Raw genomic sequence first — 22,360 nt, 5'->3', positions numbered from 1 at the left:
GTATGCGACGGAGAACCAGAAAAACATGTACATTAACAATATTGTGAAAACGAGGAATTTGAAACATGGACAATAGGTGTTCAATATATTTTTCATGTCCCATTTGAGTATTTTGTAACTTTGTTGTTGCCCTTAACAAAGCAACCTCGATATATTTAAGTGTTAAAAAATAGTTATGATTCTAACATAGAGCATCTTTATAAAGTATAAACATATATACTAAATTTTATAAGAAATTTGAAAACATTTCAAAGTTATGGTATTTTGTGACTACTATATGCCCAATTCCATCACTCACTATATAATATATATGATGACATTAATTTTAACTTTTACAAGTTATTACTAAAAATCATCCCACATGGTCAAAGTTATCAACTAAAAACTTATGAAGAGACAATTTTGTTTGATAAGTCCGATAATACTGTTTTTTTCAATTTGGTTTCGAAAGTCATCGTTTTACTTTTTTAATGTAGGTGTTAGTAAGAATATCTAATATTTCCATGCTCGAAACAAAACCAAATAAAGAGGCAATAATCTAGTTATATATATATATATATTTATATATATTTCAAATTCAATATTCTTGTATGTTTTATTGGGGTCCAAGAGATATCTAAATAAATTTCTATAGTGGTATATTGGTATATACTGTATTATATTAGATTATGTCCGCGTAAATATGTATGAGTAAGAAAAATATGTGAAATGTTAAGTATTATTCTAAATATTAATTTCTATTTTATTTAACTTTTAGTTTAAAAAAAATGATTTAGAGTTCATACACTTCATCTCAGAATATAATTTAAATTTGTATTACATCATAATAAAATTAGATTTTAATTCTAGGCGCTCAATCTCAATGGATAAGACTCTCAACTTTCATATCAAAAAAATAAGTGTTGAAGTAAAAATTTAGGGTCTAGATTTAATTTGGTTCAGGAAAACCGAATTAACCGAGAAGAGGTGGAAAAAAGAACGATCAAGAAAGAAAATTGTGAAAAAAGGCGGAAGTAAAACCAAACCAAACTAACCGAAAACCGAATTTAATTATAAATGTTGTCGATCAATTTTGCCGTAACAACCGAAATCCATAAACCTCTATTCAGTTCGGTATTGCGAAATTCAAGGGAAGATGAACCCACAAATTTTTCCTTCTCAAATCATAAGTGGGCCGGCTACAACCATCGACCCCAAGATCTTTCAGTTACAATTATAGTTCAGTAACTTCAGTTACCTCAATTAACAAGTATAACTGATTATCATCATACATTGCTGATTAAAAGTAAATTACAAGACGTCAAAATTAAGTGACGTCCTCTTCACGAAACGACCTTTGATTCGAGGTCTCTGCTCGGCATTAAGTTTGCGAACCTCGTATCTTATCTTCTTGGCGAACAACCTCGTCCTCCGTTTATCTCTATACCTCAACACCCTCGCCTCTCTCTCCACATCTGATCCTCCTCCGTCTCTCCCTTGCTGGCGTGTCACTGATCCCACGGCCGACTCTAGCTCGTCAAACCCACCCATCACATGTGACGGACACGTGTTGTTCCCTCCCAACTGGATCAATGACTTAAAACGTTAATCTCGTATATTTCAATCTGCTTAATTAGCTCAAAGTCAACGGAATAGAGATGAAAGAGATATTACCAAACAACAGTCGAGATTAAACTCCGGTTTGATTCCGGTTTCCCACGGTGAACCATGATTATCCCAAGCACTAATCACAGCTTCATAATCTAATCTCAGAAACAAACTCGCCTTTCTATCTTCATCCTCACATGTTTCTTGATCTGATCCTCCATGTTCACACTTGACTTCTTCTTCTTCCTCATCTTTGACCCTCTTCAAATCCTTACTATCAAACTCAAACCCTACGTTAGTCTCTTCTTTGACGAGTGCACTACTACTGTTTAATTCCTTGACTCGCAAGAAAGGATGTTCTTCCTCAAGTAAGCTCTCCACGTCCATAAAGATTTCCCCAAGATCCATATCGAACGGCAAGAACCCAATTAAACCTTCATCGTCGTCCATGATTGCCTTCTCGATTTCTCCCAAGTCTCCGCTACTAGTGGTGATATCGACTCCATCAGGAACTAAACCGAAGCTGTTATCATCAATCACCATGTCTGAGAAAGGATCAAAAACCGGTACGCAACAGTTTAGACTCTCTTCGTTCTCGTCTGTAGAAGAAAACGAGAAAACCCCTTCTTCTTCTTCTACACCAAGCTCCGGAACCAGAGGATCGTTAGAATTATTCACATCTTGAATCTGCAACAGCTTGCTCCTAGGCGTTCTCGCCTTTCTCCTGAACCCTTCGTACCACACCGACGTAGTTTTGTCAGTCGCCTTTGTCTTCATCAGAAGCTCCGGAGATGAGGGTGATTGTAACCGGACACGTTCGTGACGTTTCGCCAAACTGTTAGCCGAGTGGATCGAAGCGTCGCAGCTTTGGCATAGGAAAGCATCATCGGCTGGGCAAAACCAACTAGCACGTGAAGATCTTTTCATGCACACGTCGCAGCCACGCGCCGCTGTCTTCCCTCCCGTCACTCCAGCGGCTCGGCTCTCCACCTCGACCACCATCGTTATTACGCAAGTGATGATCTTATAATTGATGAACTGGAGAGAGGCCTTGAGAAAAACCAAAGAGTTTGTTTTATATGGTTTTGCAACGAACGAACATTGGTGGTCTGTGTGACGTCTCGAATTTCTATTGGTATTTTCATTTTTTGAGTGCTACTTTAGAAAGAAAAAAAAATTAGTTGCATTTTGTGGTCTCAGTTATTTGGAGAGGGAGATAGTAATAGAAATTAAGCTCTAAACAATCTTATTCATATACTATGTAGTTGTATTTTAGAATAAGGATTTTTAAATAATTTTCGAATATCTAATACATTTACTTAAATTTTTACAATTAATGAAGCATATACCCGATTGTCTTAATCAAGGAATTTTGAGAATGAACTTCGTAACTTTTGTCTCTCACGTTTATAGAAATTAGTGGCAATAAGTAATACACAGTTAATTTGGAGATAACACTGTTGTAAATGGGTGTTTTTTTTGTCGGCAAACAACACTGTTGTAGATGGTAAATATCAACTTATCAAGTAAAATAATTTGTGTATTGCAATATTAAAAATAAAATCGGAAAATTAAATAATATGTGGTTGTTAGATGAAGATGAAACTTCAAGTAGGACCTATTGGTGATTTAATTCTCCATTCCTATTGGATGAAATATACGGCCATCCCCATTCTTTCACCCTGATTGGTTAAGCATTATTCTATAGAGATTTCTACGGGAGCCCACCTTATAATTTTTCCAGTTTTGGTTTCTCTCATTTATGTTTGTTTGGTCTTTTTTTTTTTGCGTTTGCATGACCGCACCGCAGCGTGACACTTTTAAACGCAGAAAGTTATATTTCCAGTAGCATATAATTATATAACGATCATGTTTTAGGTATAGGTATAACAACGTCCTTTTGGAGTTTGGTAGAACGTACATTATTTATATCTGAATATAACATTTGATGATTTTTTAAAAAGGATTATTGTATATGTTAATGAAAATGTAGAATTGTTGCGGATCTCCTGAAATTTCATCCCAAGATATTACATTGCTATTTTCTAAAAACATTTGTTTGCAATTGCCATTTACCCATTTGAATCTTTCTATATTATTACTACCTAGTTATAATCATTTATTGTGGATCTGACATAACGGGAGCCATGGATTTCTAGAGTCCTTTAAAAGGAAGGAGTTGATTGTGATTTTGTGGGTGGTAAAGCGACGTGCCAATATATAAAATTAATTCAACTTCTTCATATTTTTTTGTTGGCAATTTTGCAGTTTACGTCGTCCATACACACAAACGTTAATTTACATATTATAAAGCAGCCAAAAGAAAGAAACAAACGAAACAAACAATTTGAAGACTTTATATAAATTAAAGAAAAAACAACAATTTTACGCCGCATGACACATAAACCATTGAACATCTATATCAGACTTGTTCCTCTGCTTTACATGTTACATCTTACACCACCATTTTATTTACATATACAGAGACATGATATACATACCTTAAATATATTACCAAGAAAGTTGAAATCTGTACATATTTATGAGATAGGTTTTACGATCAAAATATAGTGTCGTGAATCTCGTAAAGGTATATATTACACATATTATATATTCATTGACGAGTGAGGATCGGTTTCTGAGGTGGAGGCACATACCGCACGTACGTACAAAAGGCCTCAGAGGCTTTATCTCTCTATCAGGATTCTTAATGGTTAATAAGTATCCTAACACTAAACAAGCATAAGAACACTAATAAAAAAAAATCTAATAATCATATATTAAAATTCGATGTGATAAATAAATATATCAGTACGACTTTTGTAGTGTTAATTATATGATTTTTGAGTATAAAGTATAACGTAACTCTTATTATAATGGAAACGACCCCAAGTTAAATATAGAGCCATTAAAAACCCGACGTGGTGCCCAAAACAAAACCAAACATGGATGGATTATGGATACATACATAGTATTATATTTTGTCCTGTTGGTCGTTGTAACATCTGCAAATCATAGTTATATAAAGTGAATCGTTTCGTAATTTCAAATTCATAATTTTTCTGTTAACACTCTTGTTATATAATAATGATTTCTTTCCTCCAATTTTAGCCCAAAAAAATCATAAACGATAGGAGAAGCTTGTTGTTGTTACTGCCTTCCTCCTACATTCGCGCATATCCCTCCCTCTGTACACAATCCCCAAATAAAATCTTTTTTTTTGGGGGGGGATTTGTTTTTCTTATCTGTTGTATTCAATTTTCATCAATTAAAAAAAAAAGATAATAATAATCTTTACTATAATCGCTAATAATAATCAAATCAAATCAACCCACATTCCCGTCACGTCTCCTTCCGTCGTCTCTCTGCTTTCCTCTCAAGTTCGACCTTCTCAACGTTCGTTTTCCAATCTTTCCCGAGAAAATTTCAAGGTAAAGCGACAAAAAGATCGTATCTTTTTCTTCATTCTCCTTGTATATATTTTCCGATTTTGCTGATCGCGACTTTAACTATCTTTTGACTTGGTTTTTTCCGATGTTGATTTTTTTTTTTTTTACCTCTTGTTGCACCAATGTCCCTTTTTTGTTCATCTTCTGGTAGGTTCGTTTCGAATAGCTTTGTTTCCTTCTTTCTTGCATTGGTTGAAATTGCGAGTTTTGTTTGATCCTCTCACATTGCTATTTTTTTTTTTTTGTTTGTCTTAATCTTTGATTTAGTATGTTGTGTAGATATTTTATGTTTGGCTTGCGTGTTGCTCGATTGATTGATGCTGTACAACGGGCGAAATCATGTGAAGTTTACTGGGTATTAGATAAAAATACCATCTTTGAATCCCTAAATTGTTGAAACGAATTGAAATGTGATCGTCGGGACTTGGTGGTGTCATCTGCTTTCAATTTGGAAATATTCTCAATTCATCACAATGATCTCTCTCTCTGTCGCAGTGCATTTTCAGATTTTTGATTGCACAATACAGCTGATTACGATGATGATTATAGGAGATAGTTTTATCTGATCATGTTCTTACTTGGCGAAAAAGAAAAGAAACTGTGCTTTTGGGGATTTTTTTTTTCTAGCTTGCTCTTCTATGTTTGTTTGTTGTTATGAATTTTGTCGAATGCTCTTTTTCATTTTTCCCTCAATCAATCATGTCTCAGGAGTTGGTAAATAATGAAGCCGTGTTGGGTTTCTCATCAAGTGTTTCCATAAGTTTGCTGTGGACCTCGAGGCGAGATGAATCCCATGCGTGATCAACCAGGCAGCCCTTATGGAGATTCAACTCCTCGTAGTCCGTTTTCTCCCTTCTCTCCATTGTCTGGTGGAGACGACAGGCATAGGAATCTGCCTGATTCCAAAACTCCTCGTAGTCCTTTCTCCCCATTTTCTCCATTATCTGGAGATGAAAGGCACAAAAACCTGGCAGAGTCTAAATTTCAGCAAGCCCTTGCCAATTCTGGCCAATTAGGTACTCTTTTACTTTTTTGGTGTCCTTTGGCAAAGCACTTTTTACTGTTTGGCTCACTGCATTCTTACATATGTATGTGTATTTATATATTCTTCTTGTTGAGTGGTTCTTTAATTGTCTTCTGTTTACGGCAGATCCATCTTCCCCTGGATCAATGCACCATGGAGGACACAAGTTTCATGAGGTTTTCCAAATGAAACAGGGGCGTTATGATCTTCAAGCCTCTAAGATTTCTGAAATGATGAAATCAAGTAGCTTAGATGTAGTTCCTCTAAACCTTGTTAATGAATATCCACATTTCTTTTGAAGTGTCTTTACAATGTTCATGGGATTATGTTTGATGCAGAATGCTCCTACGCAGTCACTTTTGAGCGTGGTGAATGGAATTTTAGATGAAAGTATTGAAAGAAAGAATGGTGAAATCCCTCAGGTACTACTTGAATGCTAACTCTATTCAGATCATATTGTATGATGGTTTCATTTATGCTTTTACTTCTTGGGAATTATTCTGACAAAAGCTCTGCAATGATCAGCGAGTAGCATGCCTCTTGAGAAAAGTCGTGCAGGAGATTGAGCGACGTATATCAACTCAAGCTGAGCATCTAAGAACGGTTTGCTTTTGTTTACTTGAAGAAAGTGCTTAATAGAAATGTTCAACTTCTGGTTTTGCGAGAGTAACTTCTTCTTGTTTATGTACAGCAAAACAATATTTTTAAAACTCGTGAGGAAAAATATCAGTCAAGGATCAATGTCCTTGAAGCCTTGGCATCAGGAACTGGTGTAGAACATGAGGTATCATTTGTTAATGATGATCTTGTCTGATAAAATTTTACTAATGTGTTACATCTTTTTACTGATGAGTTTATTTTTTGCCAGATTGCTACACAACAGCTTAGACAGATAAAGGTACGTTATACTGCTAGTTGCTTTGTGAACTGATTTTAGTAAAATGGTATTTGTGACATGAAACTAAATTTTGACATGGAGTTTTATGTATGTCAGACAGAGAAGTCAATGTGGGAAGAAAAGAAGAAACTTGAAGAGGAAGATATGGTTAAGCTAATGAAACAAAATGATCAATACAACCTCGAAATTGCTGCGCTGAAGCAAGAATTGGAGGCATCTAAAAAAGAACATGAACAACAATACTCGCAAATGGAAAGCAAAACAATGGTTGGTGGTACACTATACTACTAGATTGACTAAAAATTGTTTTGTGTCTAAATGGTGTGGTGACATGAATTTATCTGTATGATAGACAGAGAAGTTAAAGTGGGAAGAACAAAAGAAAAACGAGGAGGAGGATATGGCCAAGCTATTGAAAGAAAATGATCAATTCAACCTTGAGATATCTTCGCTAAGGCAAGAGCTGGAGACAACGAGAAAAGCGTATGAACAGCAATGCTCGCTAATGGAAAGCCAAACAATGGTCGCTACAACAGGACTTGAGAGCAGGCTGAAGGAACTTGAACAAGAGGGAAAAGTGGCGCACACTGCAAAAAATGCCCTTGAGGAAAGGGTTAAAGAGCTTGAACATATGGGAAAAGAAGTGCAGACTGCTAAAAATGCTCTTGAGGAAAAGATAAAACAGCTTCAACAAATGGAAAAAGAAACAAAAACTGCTAATACAAGCCTTGAAGGAAAGATTCAAGAGCTTGAACAAAACCTTGTAAATTGGAAGACTAAAGTCAAAGAAATGGAGCAAAAGTCTGAATCCACACACCAAAGTTGGAATCAAAAAGAACTTTCCTATAGAAGCTTTATTGAAAACCAGTCTCAGGCACTACAGGTATGGTTATTCAAACTGTTTGCTACAATAACCACTGTATAATACTACATAATATATGGCTGGGTAACTAAAGCTGAATCCCAGGAGTTGAGGTTCTATTCAAGATCCATCAAGCAAGAAATTTTGAAGGTTCAAGAGAACTATGCAGAACAGTTCAGCCAATTAGGTGAGATTGATATAACTGATGCTTCTGTGATAAACTTCTCTTGAACTTGCAATTTATGTTGTCTTTATAAAATCAATCTGTCTCTTCAGGAAAGAAACTGGTTGAACTTAGCAATGCTGCCGAAAACTATCATGCCGTACTAACTGAAAACCGGAAGCTTTTTAACGAGCTTCAGGAGCTGAAAGGTACTAAGGATCATGTTAAATATTGTTTGTTAGTGTAAATTTTCATAATGTTAAGCAGTCCGTAATTTCTATAGTTATGACTTTGCAGGAAACATCAGAGTATTTTGCCGGGTGAGGCCTTTTCTTCCTGGACAGGGTGCACCAAACACAGTGGTCGAGTATGTCGGTGAGGATGGAGAATTGGTAGTTACCAATCCAACTAGACCCGGTAAAGACGGTCTTCGCCAATTTAAGTTCAACAAGGTGTATAGTCCAGCTGCTACTCAAGGTGTGTTCATCTGTTGCCTGTTCTGTTTCTATTCTGCTTCATATTATATCCTTATGCTTTTCATTTCGTTTTTATGTGATCTCTGTGATAATATATGGTACATCTCGAGACATAACATTATATTGATATCACCAAAGTTCATTTGATATGTTTAATTCTTGCAGCTGACGTCTTTTCAGACATAAGACCCCTGGTTAGGTCAGTACTTGATGGGTACAATGTATGTATATTTGCATATGGCCAGACAGGATCAGGGAAAACTTATACAATGGTACGCTCTCATTTTGTTCTTTACTGAGTAAGATTTTAAAGGAATAATAACCTGATGCGCTTTTAACTTCATTCCTTTTCTTTCAGACTGGTCCAGACGGAGCAAGTGAAGAGGACTGGGGAGTTAATTATCGCGCTCTCAATGATCTCTTTAAAATCTCTCAATCTAGAAAGGGAAACATATCATATGAAGTTGGGGTGCAAATGGTGGAAATATACAATGAACAAGTGCTTGATCTGTTGTCTTCTGACAACACTCAAAAGAAATATCCTTTTGTTTTAAATCCATGGTTTTGTCTATTTGTTTATTCATTGTTAGTGTAGCCAATTATTTTTGCTTTCCTTGACCTGCACACACTAGGGATCCTTTCTACAACTCAACAAAATGGCCTTGCTGTGCCTGATGCAAGCATGTATCCTGTGACATCAACTTCAGATGTAATTACATTGATGGACATTGGATTACAGAATCGAGCCGTTGGTTGTACTGCCTTGAATGAAAGAAGTAGCCGCTCTCACAGGTTCTTCTTCATATTGGTCCCCTGGAACAGCAAAAAAATATGTCTTTTTCATCAGTTCTAAACGTTGTTACACCGAATTTATATGATGATTTGTTATGCAGCATTGTCACTGTTCATGTTCGCGGTAAAGATATGAAGACCGGGTCTGTTCTATACGGCAATCTTCATTTGGTGGATCTGGCAGGAAGTGAGAGAGTAGATCGCTCTGAAGTTACAGGAGACAGACTAAGAGAAGCACAACATATAAACAAATCGTTATCATCTCTTGGAGATGTGATATTCTCTCTTGCTTCAAAGAATGCCCATGTACCATACAGAAACAGCAAGCTAACACAGATCCTCCAAAGCTCTCTTGGTTAGTTAAATTCATCTAGTAATAATATTGTATTCATGAGTAAGTATTACCATAACGTCTGTTTCTATGCAATGGGGCTAATAGGAGGACGAGCAAAGACCTTGATGTTTGTGCAACTCAACCCTGACGCTATTTCATACTCAGAGTCAATGAGTACCTTGAAATTCGCAGAGCGTGTCTCTGGAGTCGAACTTGGTGCTGCAAAGACCAGTAAAGATGGTAAAGATGTTCGAGACTTAATGGAACAGGTAAATATACACACTTTAGCTCCTGTCTCTCTCTCTCTCTCTCTTACCATTAACTCCAAGTTACAATGAATCATTTGTTGTTTTTCAGTTAGCGTCCCTTAAGGACACCATAGCGAGAAAAGACGAAGAAATAGAGAGGCTTCATCTGGAAAAAGAAACTCATTCTCAGAGACTTCAGAAACCAATGCTGAGAAGAAAGAGCATAGGACATACCGATGACATAAACTCAGATACAGGAGAATATTCATCACAACAATCAAGATACTCTGTTACTGACGGTGAGAGTTTAACCTCCTCCGCCGAGGCAGAGTACGATGAGAGACTAAGCGAGATTACTTCTGATGCTACTTCTTTGGGAACACAAGGATCCATGGATGTTGCTAAAAGACCACCTAAAATCTCAGACAGGTTACAATCACATCTTGTTTTTTATTACTAGTACCGTTGGTTTTAAAAAAGATATTTATTTTCTTCATCTAACGTTATAAAAACCGTATTCAATTGCAGAGCCAAGTCGATGACTGCAAGATCATCTACGAGTGTAACACGACCGCTCGATAAACTTCGGAAAGTCGCTTCAAAAACAACATCGACCGTTGCTAAGGTCACGTCCGGCTTGTCGTCATCAAGTAAAGGCGTATCGTCATCAAGTAAGCAAACTTATAACCTATATATGATTTATAGATTTTCCTGAAGTATTGATTAGTTTAATTATCATATTAATTACAACGAGTTTTGTCTAATTGATATGTTTTTTCTTTCAGGCATTAAGAAGACGGGCAGTACTTCTAGTTTGGCAAAGTCTTCAAAGCGGTGGGCGTAAATCACGCTTTTACTCCTAGTAGCCGTCATACATTACACGTAACACAGCATATATGATCAGTTTGTTTTGTTTTTTTCACAAAACTTTACATACGTACGCTCATAATTTTTTCTCCATTTTTAAAAAAGTTTTCGTATAATATATGGCTTCGATTGGGACTAGAAGTTTTGTATTATCTTTATGCGAGTTATGTAAAAAAATTGTAAATACATGAATTTTATTACGCTCACGGTTTCTCTTCATGAGTACTTTTTGTTTTTTTTTTTAACATATTTTTAGTGTATAGTCGGTAATTTATGGAAACCAGATAATGTTACAAACTTTATTTTGTTATATATATTACCAATCAAAACCTAAAAAATCCATCACCATCATAATTTGTTTTTCCCCTCCTTAAAAGTGTAATACCTAACCTTGTGATTCCTTGAGTGTACGAGTTTCCCTAAACCTAATAAAGCCTGTAGATACTTAACCAAAAAAAAAATTAAAAAGTAAGATAGATATTAGAGCAAGAAAAGGAAAAACAAAGAGAAAGTATAAAGTATAAAGCTAAAGCAATCTTATACAGTATATCCCTATCTATTTATTCGATATAAAAACTTTATTTGTGGGTGTTGTCTAAAAGATCTCCTACAATATGAGGTGTAAAAACAGGAAAATGAAAAGGAAGAAGGGGGGAGATGTGGGTGGGGAAAGAATAAAGGGTATATTCAGAGATCTGATTAAAATAGTAGGGTCAATGTCAATGTGGAGGAAAAAAAAGTGGGGTGGAATCTCTTTGAAGAGCCTTTCCACCTTGAACCATTTTAACTTTGCTCATCTTCTCTTCACACCAATGCAACTTCTCTTCGTTCATTTCGTTCATCCTCAACACTCTTGACACTACTTTCAAATCTATTAATCCCATCAATACCTCCATTTCCTCCTCTATACTCATCTTCTTCTTCCTCATGTATTTTCCTCCTTTACGCATCTCTTTCAATTTCGTCTTTTTCTGTTCACAATAAATAAATATATATTAATTAACATTATGTTGTTATATATTTAAGATTATGCTCTTCAGAAAACAAAAACAAAAGAAAAAGTAAAAAAAAAACAAACAAAAAACACGATAAAATTTGGAAAAAAAATTAGAACATTATGCATCCAGATTGAATATGAATGGTGACACTACACTACATCTCATGGTTAATTATGATTACTGTTTTCATTGTGTTTATAAATTAATGAATCATAAAGTTGAAATATATACTATATACTGACCTTTGTGTTGACTTTCTTCATGAGATGGACAAGGGTTGGATCAACGGAGCCTCGTTTACTTCTCCCAAAAAAGGCTTTGATGATCTTTTGACAAGGCTTCTCTTTATCCGCTTTGAGAAAATTCATGAATGTTCTTATGCATTCCTCCATGATCATCAAGAACGAAGCTGACGATATCCTCGACCTGAAACACTCCTCTTTCTCTTCTTCCTTCTCCTCCTCTTCCTCATAATCTACGTATATAACCAAACTATAATTACATTTTTTGTCGAAGCTAATTAACTAATCTCTAATAATTACCATATTTATAAAGAAACATCCACCTCGATGTTAACTTAATTACCTTGGTATTCAGGAACAAGAAGCAATTTGGGAGCAAGAGTTCGCATTCGAGCATATATCTCTGGTCTTCTTCCATGTTCATAAGGCTCATTCTCGACGTACCTTTGTAATAGAATATGAAATGTACGGAATTGGTCGGCGATTCCAGCGGGACATCCGACGTCGTTGAAGCTTCGTTGCGTGGATGATCTTTTTCTCTCGAAGTTTTTGTAGTTCCAACTTAGAGCTTCCCACGTTAGACATATCTGTGCCACGTAAGCTGATTCTAGTTCCACATACGGGTTTGGTCTAGACCCATTGCCACCTGGATATTGTTGTTGTTTTTTCGTGTGTCCGTTTGATGATAACTTGTGAACGATTCTCTCCGATATCGATCTTGGCTCCACCATGATTGACTTCAACGATTCTGTGAATGGACATAAATTAGAAAATACAAACCAAATAGTAAACTTACGTGCATGATGCTTAATATATGTATTTATTGTATAATGTATGATGGTTTTTTTTTACCCGTTTCGTGAAGCTTTTGAGCAGAGATTCTAGTGAGAAAAGTCATTTCTTCATCATACTTTTGGAATACGGTGTAAGATTCCCATTTAGGGCAACTCCGGCGAGAGGATGTTGAGAAAGGGTCGTCGGTCTTCACAGAGTTTCTCCACTCCGATGAGCTTTTGGACGTTGACCCATTCGTGCATGACTCTCCGAATATCTCTCCTCTCTCTTCTTCTTCTTCTTCCTCTAATTCCTCTGCTTTAATCTCACTCATGTCAAAGCCCAATACTGGCTGTATCTCCTCGTCATCCTTGATTACCCTATACACTTCTGCTAGCAAAAGAACAAAAAAAACCAATTACAGTTAGCTCAACCGGTTTATTATTGATTTTTATCAGTGAGTGTTGTTAAAAAAAAAATTATCAATTAGTATTTGACTGTGTATGAATTTCTTTAATGATAAAGAATGTTTCATCAAAGACGTCACGTGAATATACTATATAGTACCTAATATAAGTAAATTCGGATATAAAACTTATCTAATCAGCTTTTTAATCTATAATTTATTAAAAGAAAAATAAATGAAACCAGCTTGGTTACTTGTAGACATAAAGAAAACAACTTTTGAATTGCATGTGAAGAAAAAATAAACATGTGAAGAGATGAGGAGGGAGAAATCAATAATACCATTGTAGCTTTTGTCATTGAACACCAAACCACTTTGGAAGCGAGAGGGACCACGAGTACTAGTCGTATTTGGTAGCTTACGAACCAAATCCTCGACGACGTCGTATCGTGACACTCCTCCTACCTCTTCGTCTTCGTCGTCATCATCATAACGGTCGTCATGAAGATCTTCTACGCCATCGTCTTCCTCTTCTATCGATGATGATTCGCTGCGATATGGAGAAACATTGGTAGAAGAAAAATGTTCCTCTGTCGAAGAAGTGTGGGAATCTTGATCATCTTCTTCTTCTTCTTCGTGATCATGAGTTTGATGGACATTTATAAACTCCTTCGTGTATTGATTATTTAGGCCATCTTGAGAACTATTATTGTAAAAAACTAAAGATTCTCCGTCGTCTCCTATATCAGCTATCAAATCCGGATTTTGATCCCTAGATATCACATGGTAACTTGTATTACACGACATCTTGAACTCTTCTTCCTCTTCCTCCTCCCCTTCTTCATCATCGGTATACCATGCCGCCGAATCATATTCATCTTCACTTCTGCGTAAGTAAGACATCTATTAGGATTTGTCCCCCCATTGAAAAATTAAAAGGTTCCGAAGGGTTTTTATGATCAAGAACTAGAAAAAATCAAAGAAACTTAGCCATAACGATGAATTTTGTTTTGTTTTAGTTATATGATAAATTCCTATATAGAACAAGTAAATATGAGACTACTCTACAAAATATTGCATAGTTTAAACAATCTTTAACATAAAACTCAGCAATGGCCAAGAACTTTGTTTTAACTATATGCTAAAATCTGAAATACAAGGAAATATAAATGAAACTATTCATCATATGCAGAGTAAAGTAAGCACATGCATATATAGAGAGAAACCTTTGGAGAAGAGGGAAGCCGCCGATAAAGCGTAAGAGCTTGAGGAGGAGGGAGACGGCGGAGTAGAGGAGGAGGAGGAGAAGAAAGAAGGATGCTGAGACATTGATGTAGAGACTTGCTAAGGCTTCTTCATTTGTATAACATTGCATTTTAATTAAATCTTCATCCTCTCTTTCTTTATCTTTTTCTATCTTTCTTCTTCTTCCTATCAAATGGAGAGAGAGAGAGAGAGGAATACTTCCTAGGCTACAAAATCAAAAGCAAAGTTCGTGGGTTAACCCAAAAAAAAAAACATAAAGTGGTTGAGTTGAGTGCTCCTCTCTCTTTTTAATATTTTCTCTACCTTTCCCATAACAATTTAAAATTAATTTCTAATTGTTTAATACATGTTTATATATTTGGACTTCTTATAATCCTTGAGACAAGATTATATACGCCTACTCATTCCTTAAAGGGCATGCTGAAATTATACCAAGTGCCAAGTTTAAAGGTTATTGACTCCCTTGAGATATCTAACCCATATGTATATTAAATACAAATCTCATAATCATTTGATAATTGTTACGAGGTGAAATGATTATGAAATAAATATGGGTTATATACCTTATCATAAATCACATTTCTGCAAAACATTTATAATTTAACATATTCTGCCATTGCTTAAAGACTAAAGTTTATGATAGGGGAAGAAAAACGCCATTCCATGAATTCATTATTTGTTTAAAAGTTTAAAGTTTTATTTTACATGCTTTCTCTCACTGTACAGGACGCCAACCTAATTTACCTTTGAGGGAAATTTTTTTCTCACATGCCCAATTTAATCAGTTATGCCCAAAACAGTAGTTGATTACTATTCTATCTTTACTGATTTGAATTAGAAAAAAATGAAATTTAAAACAATAAAAACTAACAGAAAAAAGAAACGGTTGTTGGTGAAATTTAATTCCCTCCATTATTACTGTATCTGCTTCTTCTTTCATCTGTTTTGCGTAGAAAAACAATCCGGCGAGAGGTGAAAGAGAATATCGAGCACTAGTTTTTTTTGTTTAATACATTCTGGTTCTCGTTCCGTTTTGTTTCCACCTAAAGCTTTTCCATCTCCGTCCGATTCAGCTCCGGTCCGGTAATAAAAGATGAAGTCGAATATTTTGTTTCTGATTTGAAGATTTTTTTGCGAATTTTATTGTTTGGGTAGCACACAGTCGATTGGTAATAACAAAAATTAGGGCTGTTAAATCGTGTTGAATCAGGAAAATGGTAAAATCCGATTTTGAAAAACCCAGAAATTGTAGGAGAAAGGATAACTGGTACAAATGGTGTAACTGAGACATAGTGGTACAAATGGTACAAGTGGTATAACTATGATAGCCATTTTGTAAGTGTTTTTTTAGTAACACGATTGTAATTGTAATTACAGGAGTCGATGAAAAGCATCATACAATTTGACTATGGAGGGCACTACTCAGTAGAGCATGAGTGGATTTCAAACAATCCTTTATGCGGGTTATTGTTGAAGTCGGTAAACATAACTTACTCGGCGTTAGTTAAAAGTGTATGCAAGAAGATTTCAATCGATGAAACCTCAAGCAAGCTGAAACTGAATTATAAGTTATGTAAAACTCGGAGAGAGACATATATTGTAGATGACGACGACGTTTCAGTGTTTATAGTATCAGTGGATGGTGATGGATTTATACTCGTTTTGAATGTGGAGTTAGTAAAGGATTTGGAAGAATGTCAGATGGTGGAACAAATATCAAGGATGGAGGGAAGAAGTTCAATGGGTGTGAACTCTGTTGGGTTGGGTGTAAATGATGCTGAAAATGGTGCTAGTGGATTCCTTATGGTTTTTAGATGAGTAAATGTGGAAGAACATTATGAACCGGACAATAGAGCTAATGAGCCGATTATGGAAAATGAAGTGTTTGAAGATAGGGAGCATGTGGATAACCGGATAGATAACGAAGAGGATAACGTTGTGGATGGTAGACATGAGTACGTTGAGCTTCCATGCAGTGGGGAAACAATTCAGCAATGTCAGAAAGTATTGGAATGGAAAGATGGGACGGGGATTGAAATAGGTCAAGAATTTGTTTCTAAGGAGGCTGTGCAAGATGTGGTTAATAGAGCTGCGAATAAGTATTGTTTTGCGACCAAAACTGGTAAGTCGGATCCTTCTCGGATCACCTTACGATGTCGACAATTTTTAGAAGGTTGTCAATGGTATTTACGAGCTGGAAAAGGAAAGAACTCAGATTGTTTCAAAGTAAAAGTTTACAGGAGGATGCATACATGTGATCGGTCTGATCTGAGTACAACCGATTGTAAAAAAACCGGCACTCCACGATTAATAGCATCTGTTTTGCATGAGGATTATCCAGCCCAGTTGGATACTCCGGCTCCTAAAAACATCATGGGTATTGCTCGTGGAATACTTGGTATGCATTGTTCGTACTCTACGACATGGAGAGGGAAAAAGCAACACGTTAGTGATGTGCGTGGGAGTCCTGAGAAGAGTACACGGATTTGCACTCTTATTTGTACATGTTAGAACAGGTCAATCCCGGTACAGTGACAAGTGTGGAAGTTGATGCGGAAAATAGGTTCAAGTACTTATTCATAGCTTTGGGTGCTTGCATTTAAGGCTTTAAAGTAATGAGGAAAGTTATAATTATGGATGCAACCTTCTTTAAGTCTATATACGACGGAATGTTGGTGTTTGCAACAGCTCAAGATCCTAATCATCACAATTATATCATTGCTTTTGGGGTCATTGATAAGGAGAAAGATACGAGTTGGTCTTGGTTTTTGAGGAAGCTAAAAACAGTTGTACCTGATGAACCGGGTTTGGTTTTTATGAGTGACATATATCAAAGCATCATCAAGTATGTTGCGCAGGTGTTCCCAAACGCGAAGCATGGCTTTTGTATTTGGCATATGTCTCAAAACGGGAGAGGGAGAGTAAAGAATGAGAAGGACGAAGCGGCGACGAAATTCCGTGAATTAGCACATGTTTATACTGACCATGAGTTCAGGACAGAGTATGAGAAGTTTAAAAGAAGATAACCTGGAGCCGGTTTATATTTGAAGAGCAAAAGTTGTTCTTGCAGATGTTTTGATATAGACAAATATCCTTGTATCCATGCAATTGCCGCGGCCAAAAACTTTGTGGGAAATACAAGGAGAACATCGAGCATCGCAATGCATGACCTATGTTCGCTTTACTACTGGCTTGACTCGTGGGTCGTGGCATACCGCAGAACCATTTTACTTGTCCCGCATGTTTCAACTTGGAGTATTCCGGATGAAATAAAAGAAAGATGCATGGAGTATTCCGGATGCGTGAACCAACTTGGAGTATTCCGGATGAAATAACCAGCAGGTATAACTACGTATAATTATGTATAACTATGTCAAAATTTACAGTGAATTATATATAATTTAAAGTATTTATTAAATTATATATGTTTGATTATAAAGCATGGTAATTTATAAAATTGCAGATAAATTTTTATGAACATACTATAGTGGAGTTAATCAGGAAAAAAAAAAAAAAAATATATATATATATATATATGAGATACATAAAACACTTCTAATAACATAATGTATAGTTACTCTAAATTATGCTAATCAATGTATGGAATTGGTGAAAACTTTGATTGCATGATTACTAAATGATTAAAACCTCTAACATAGTAAATAATATTAGAAAATCAATTGTCCAACTACATCGCATTTATTTAATCCAACGTCCAATTAAAAAATTTACAAAATCCTGGAAAGTACAACTATGAGTACATACGGCCAACTGAATAACTAGGGGATAACTATATACACAAATCCTATGAGCAATCTCACGTGTGCCATCTTTTGTAACCACGTGCGCCGCAATCCTGAAAATAATATTATTATATTAAAATCCAAACAAAACCCAACTTTCCTTTAAGTTTTTCTTTCTCTTTCTATTTTCTTGTATCTTTTGAACTTTTTCTTCTTCTCAGCTCTCGTTCTCTCTCCAGTTTCGTCGAGACAAACCACCACCGCCGATTTCAAGTGCAATTCCACCGTCGCAACTGATTTCGAGTCAATTTCTCCACTGAGCATAAGGTAATTTCATGGAAAGTAGATCTAGGGTTTCTTGATTTTTAGAAAGTAGATCTAGGGTTTCTTGATTTAATGGAATTAGGGGTTTTGATTTTTAGATTAGGGGTTTCTCATTCCAAATGTTATTGGGAGTTCGTTATGAGTTTTAAATCTACTGTGGTTGGATTTCCTTCTCCAAAATCCACCATCAATAATTCGGATTCACTCATTATTTCCCTTGTTTTTAATTAGCCAAAATGCCTTTGAGTTATTCCTCACCGTCTTCATCATCTGAAGCAAGCCTACACCCATTTAATCCTTGCTATTATGACGGTGACTATGGTGTTATGAAAAATTGCTTTTGTGGCAAACACATTGAGCTTGAAGTGCGTACGGTCGATAATATAACAAAGACATACCAAAAATGCCCAATGAGTGGCAAGGTATGCGTAAGAAAATAGTTCTTGAAACTAATTATTGATTGGCATTGTTCTTGAATCTCATTATTTTTTTGTCATTGTTTGTGAAGGATGATACTAAGTATCACATAAATAATTGGTGGGATCAAGTTGTTTCCGAGCAGTTTCATTGTATTGATAGAAGACTTGATGAGCAAAAGGAAATGATTCAAGGAGCAGTTCGTTTTGGTGGTGATACCAATCGTCAGGCAATTGAAGAAATGCGTCTTGAAATTGAGGAGCTTAAGGAGCGATTGGATAAGAAAGATGGTGAAATCGCAAGGCTCATGGAGTTAATTGCGAAGAAATGATGTGTTTATATGCCAAGTTCCTTTGTTTTCCTTAGTTAACGGTGTTTGTGTTTGCAATATGTTTATGTTATTCACACTATTTTAACGTATCATTCACACTTTGGATTTTTCTGAATTTATTAAGGTTTCGTCCAATTGTCATAATTTATTAAGGTTTAGACCATAGTTGTACCTGTTTAGACCATAGTTCTACCTGTTTACAATTTTTTTAGAACCAGATTTATGGAGCCCATAATCAAAAACCTGGATCAATAGCAACCTCAAATCCTAAAACAACACACTTCCATTATCCTAGTCAGAAACATAAACAAATAAACTAAGAGTTATATGAGTTTGACCAAAAGCACACACAAGCAATAAGTTTTCACTTATTCTTTCTCCCTCACTTCACCTCAGCGGTATAAGGAGGCTGGGTCCATATTGATGGGACTACTTCACGCTTCTTCTTCTTCTCTTTCTTCTTCTCGCTACACGTCCCTTTATTGTAATTGGCCTTCTTCTTCTTGTTATGCTCATCTTATTCAACAGCCTCAATCTCTGCCGTCTCCTCCTCCACAACAATCCTTAATTTGAAAGGCTAATTATAACCGCCACAAGACAAACAAATTGTAAACCTTTAAAAGTAAAGAAACAACATACCCATTGTAGTATCTCCACCGTAAACAACCATATCTTGGGATGTGTCACCTCCACTTGGACCAGCAAACACATTCTCCTCATATGCCATTGGAGACACATTCTCCTCAGGTGTCTTTGGAGACACATTCTCATCAGTTTCCTTTGGTGGAGACACATTCTCCTCAGTTTCCTTTGGTGGAGACACATTGTCATCAGTTGCCTTTGGAGACACATGCTCCTCACCTTCTTTCCTTGTTAATAACTCTGAAATAGAAACTTCAAGTCTTTGAATTCTCCAATTATGGTCTCCCAACATATCCTTAATTTGCTGAAAACCTTTATCCATGGTTTCCTTTAAGGACTGAATATCCTCTCCTAATCCAGAAACAGTCTCTTCCACCTTTTCCTCCTCAGTTTGATGTTCGCTTCGACCTTCCACATTTGCGTCATACATATTCTTCCAGAATATCTTCTTCATCTCTCCAATTAGGCGAGCTCTCCACATATTAACAACCAAATCAAAAAAACCAACACCCGCATCAACATCATCTTCTTCTACTACACGCGGCAACCAAACTTTTTCTTCATCATCCGGCTCCAATATGCTAGTGATATCATGTGACAATTCAAACATATAATTATATACACATCTCAAACTCATTTGTTGCAACAACCTCAGTCTCTTACCTTCAATCTTCGAAGCTCTTCGTTTATATCATCCAATGGGAAACCTTTCATCAGAATACTTTTGAATTTCCTTTTGCACATTCGCCCACACACATTCTCAGCAGTGACTCGTTCTCGAAACCTGCATGCGAGCTGTGGGATAGCCTCAAATGTCAATATCTGCACATATTCAATAGCAAAATTCACATCAACATTAGTTAAAGTATACAAATCATGAGTATAACGTAATCACTTATAAAGTTAAGTCTTACCTCTAGAGGAGTAATAAATCCAGAGAAATTCTTCTGCTTTTTGGCTTCCACTTTGCCTTTCATGTTCCTGAGTATCGACTTTATCCCTTTCAGACACACATCAAATGTGTAACGGCCCCAAGGAAACGTATTGGATGCATCCACATCATCAGCCATTCTCAGCAAGAAACGATCAATATTCCCATCACCTTTCGATGAAGCAGCTATCACATTGCTTAAAAATAGCAAAATAAGCAAATTTTTCCTATCACCTTCAGAGACCTTCTTCCCCTTATTCCCCAACTTGTCTTTCACATCTGTGATTTTAACAGCAGCCTTACCAAAAACCCTTTTAGCCCACTTTAAATCTTTATGAGAGACAGTCTCACTTGGATCATAACCCTCGGGGTACTCATTGCAATCAAATTTGGTTAATAGCGCATGCTCTCTAATGGAGTACCTAATCGGCACTCCATTAACCACAAACCAGCATTCGCTATCAATCTTCGTTTTTGCAGTGTGAAGCAAGAGCATCAAGAAGCCTTGAGACATGTGGTTTCCTTGTCTAGGCATGTGGAATACATGCCTAAACTGTGAATGATCCTCAAACCATTGCACTTCATCAAATGGTTTCATAAAATCCAACGTATCATTCAGCCGACACCGCGACCCTACCCTAATACTCTTACAATATTCACTTGGAGCAAAGAACATCCCCATTGGCTCCATTGGTTGCTCATCATCATCACTTTCCTGAAAATTCATGCACATACTTAACATAACTCTTTAGTTGGACGAGTTATACTAGTTGTCCCAAACCAAAATTTCTAATTGCAAACACAAATATCATCACCTTAACGGATTTCTAACAATACCATCAAACCCTAAACATTTAAAGTTGTACTATAAGTTCTAAACCAGTTCTCAAGTCAATTTCAAACCAATCATACCTCATATTCCTTATTTCCCTCTTCTCCCTCTTGATTAATGTGTTCATCGTCTTTACTACCAAGATTTTCCTCTTCTACACCTTCTACAAGGTTCTCTTCATCACAACTCTTATCATCTTCCTCACCAATCGGTTGCTCAGGGAGAATTGTCTCACCGTCACTCTCAAATTGAAGATGGTGGAGTAACTAGCTTTACAGGACCCTTTCTTTTGGATACCATTTTCCCTTGCATCACAACAAAATCACAAAATCCGGTTATAAAGTCTTCAAATTGGATCGTTTATTGTTTACAAGTTTCTAAACTAAACTCTCCAACTCAATTGCAATTGAAACATGCAAGTAATTCGTCACTTACAATCACTCCGGCGACAACAGTTACTATGGCGGCGTGTATGGACTTCGACGACAGTTCCAACGGCGGTGACTTGAGATTTAGCTAACGGCGCCGTTAACAAACACTTCAACGATTCAAAGATTCGCGACGGAGGAGGAGAGAACGGCGGCGTTGTTAAACAGGTGGTGACTCGCCGGAGTTACTCTTCTGAATCGGCGGCGAGAGTCTACACTGCAGCGAAACTTCTTCTTTTTTCTTTCTACGGTTTTCAGTTTTCGTTTTTATTTTTACACTATTATTAAGGTAAAAGTGTGTTGGATCTGTTGGATCCTGGGTGGAT

General features: G+C 36.3%; 4 protein-coding genes and 1 pseudogene across 5 annotated transcripts; 3 read left to right on the top strand and 2 right to left on the bottom strand.

Moving 5' to 3' along the window:
• Nucleotides 1-1,130: 1,130 nt before the first annotated feature.
• Nucleotides 1,131-2,829, bottom strand: LOC104751250 (zinc finger protein CONSTANS-LIKE 7). The gene is made up of 2 exons (XM_010473163.3): nt 1,654-2,829; nt 1,131-1,563 (listed from the first exon to the last, which is right to left on the bottom strand). Exons 1-2 carry the CDS (start codon nt 2,587-2,589, stop codon nt 1,291-1,293), a joined length of 1,209 nt encoding a protein of 402 aa, XP_010471465.1. The 5' UTR covers nt 2,590-2,829; the 3' UTR covers nt 1,131-1,290.
• A 1,867-nt stretch (nt 2,830-4,696) lies between these two features.
• LOC104751249 (kinesin-like protein KIN-14P) lies at nt 4,697-10,919 on the top strand. The gene is made up of 20 exons (XM_010473162.3): nt 4,697-5,018; nt 5,745-6,052; nt 6,187-6,314; nt 6,399-6,482; nt 6,586-6,663; nt 6,752-6,844; nt 6,929-6,958; nt 7,055-7,225; nt 7,311-7,841; nt 7,926-8,007; nt 8,097-8,192; nt 8,281-8,460; nt 8,625-8,731; nt 8,818-8,996; nt 9,087-9,251; nt 9,353-9,606; nt 9,691-9,854; nt 9,943-10,262; nt 10,362-10,504; nt 10,619-10,919. Exons 2-20 carry the CDS (start codon nt 5,821-5,823, stop codon nt 10,675-10,677), a joined length of 3,096 nt encoding a protein of 1,031 aa, XP_010471464.1. The 5' UTR covers nt 4,697-5,018; nt 5,745-5,820; the 3' UTR covers nt 10,678-10,919.
• A 340-nt stretch (nt 10,920-11,259) lies between these two features.
• Nucleotides 11,260-14,746, bottom strand: LOC104751248 (DNA ligase (DUF1666)). Of its 2 annotated transcripts, none has more exons than XM_010473161.2 (6): nt 14,347-14,746; nt 13,462-14,006; nt 12,793-13,104; nt 12,284-12,688; nt 11,941-12,173; nt 11,260-11,671 (listed from the first exon to the last, which is right to left on the bottom strand). In XM_010473161.2, the coding sequence occupies exons 1-6, from the start codon at nt 14,493-14,495 to the stop codon at nt 11,420-11,422; spliced, it is 1,896 nt and encodes a 631-aa protein (XP_010471463.1). In that variant the 5' UTR covers nt 14,496-14,746; the 3' UTR covers nt 11,260-11,419. The 2 variants fall into 2 exon arrangements, with proteins under 2 accessions (XP_010471463.1, XP_010471462.1); XM_010473160.2 differs by having other exon boundaries at nt 12,793-13,107; nt 14,347-14,646.
• A 1,509-nt stretch (nt 14,747-16,255) lies between these two features.
• LOC104753827 (protein FAR1-RELATED SEQUENCE 5-like) lies at nt 16,256-17,412 on the top strand (annotated as a pseudogene).
• Nucleotides 17,413-18,329: 917 nt separating this feature from the next.
• On the top strand, nt 18,330-19,247 carry LOC147925837 (uncharacterized). The gene is made up of 3 exons (XM_087490357.1): nt 18,330-18,456; nt 18,685-18,875; nt 18,962-19,247. Exons 2-3 carry the CDS (start codon nt 18,690-18,692, stop codon nt 19,199-19,201), a joined length of 426 nt encoding a protein of 141 aa, XP_087346483.1. The 5' UTR covers nt 18,330-18,456; nt 18,685-18,689; the 3' UTR covers nt 19,202-19,247.
• Nucleotides 19,248-22,360: the final 3,113 nt, after the last annotated feature.

The sequence above is a fragment of the Camelina sativa genome, chromosome 16, assembly GCF_030686135.1.
Source record: "Camelina sativa cultivar CO46 ecotype springtype chromosome 16, ASM3068613v1".
Taxonomy (NCBI): domain Eukaryota; kingdom Viridiplantae; phylum Streptophyta; class Magnoliopsida; order Brassicales; family Brassicaceae; genus Camelina; species Camelina sativa.
Note: the sequence above shows the minus strand (reverse complement) of the source record. Positions and strands in the feature narration are given on the sequence as shown.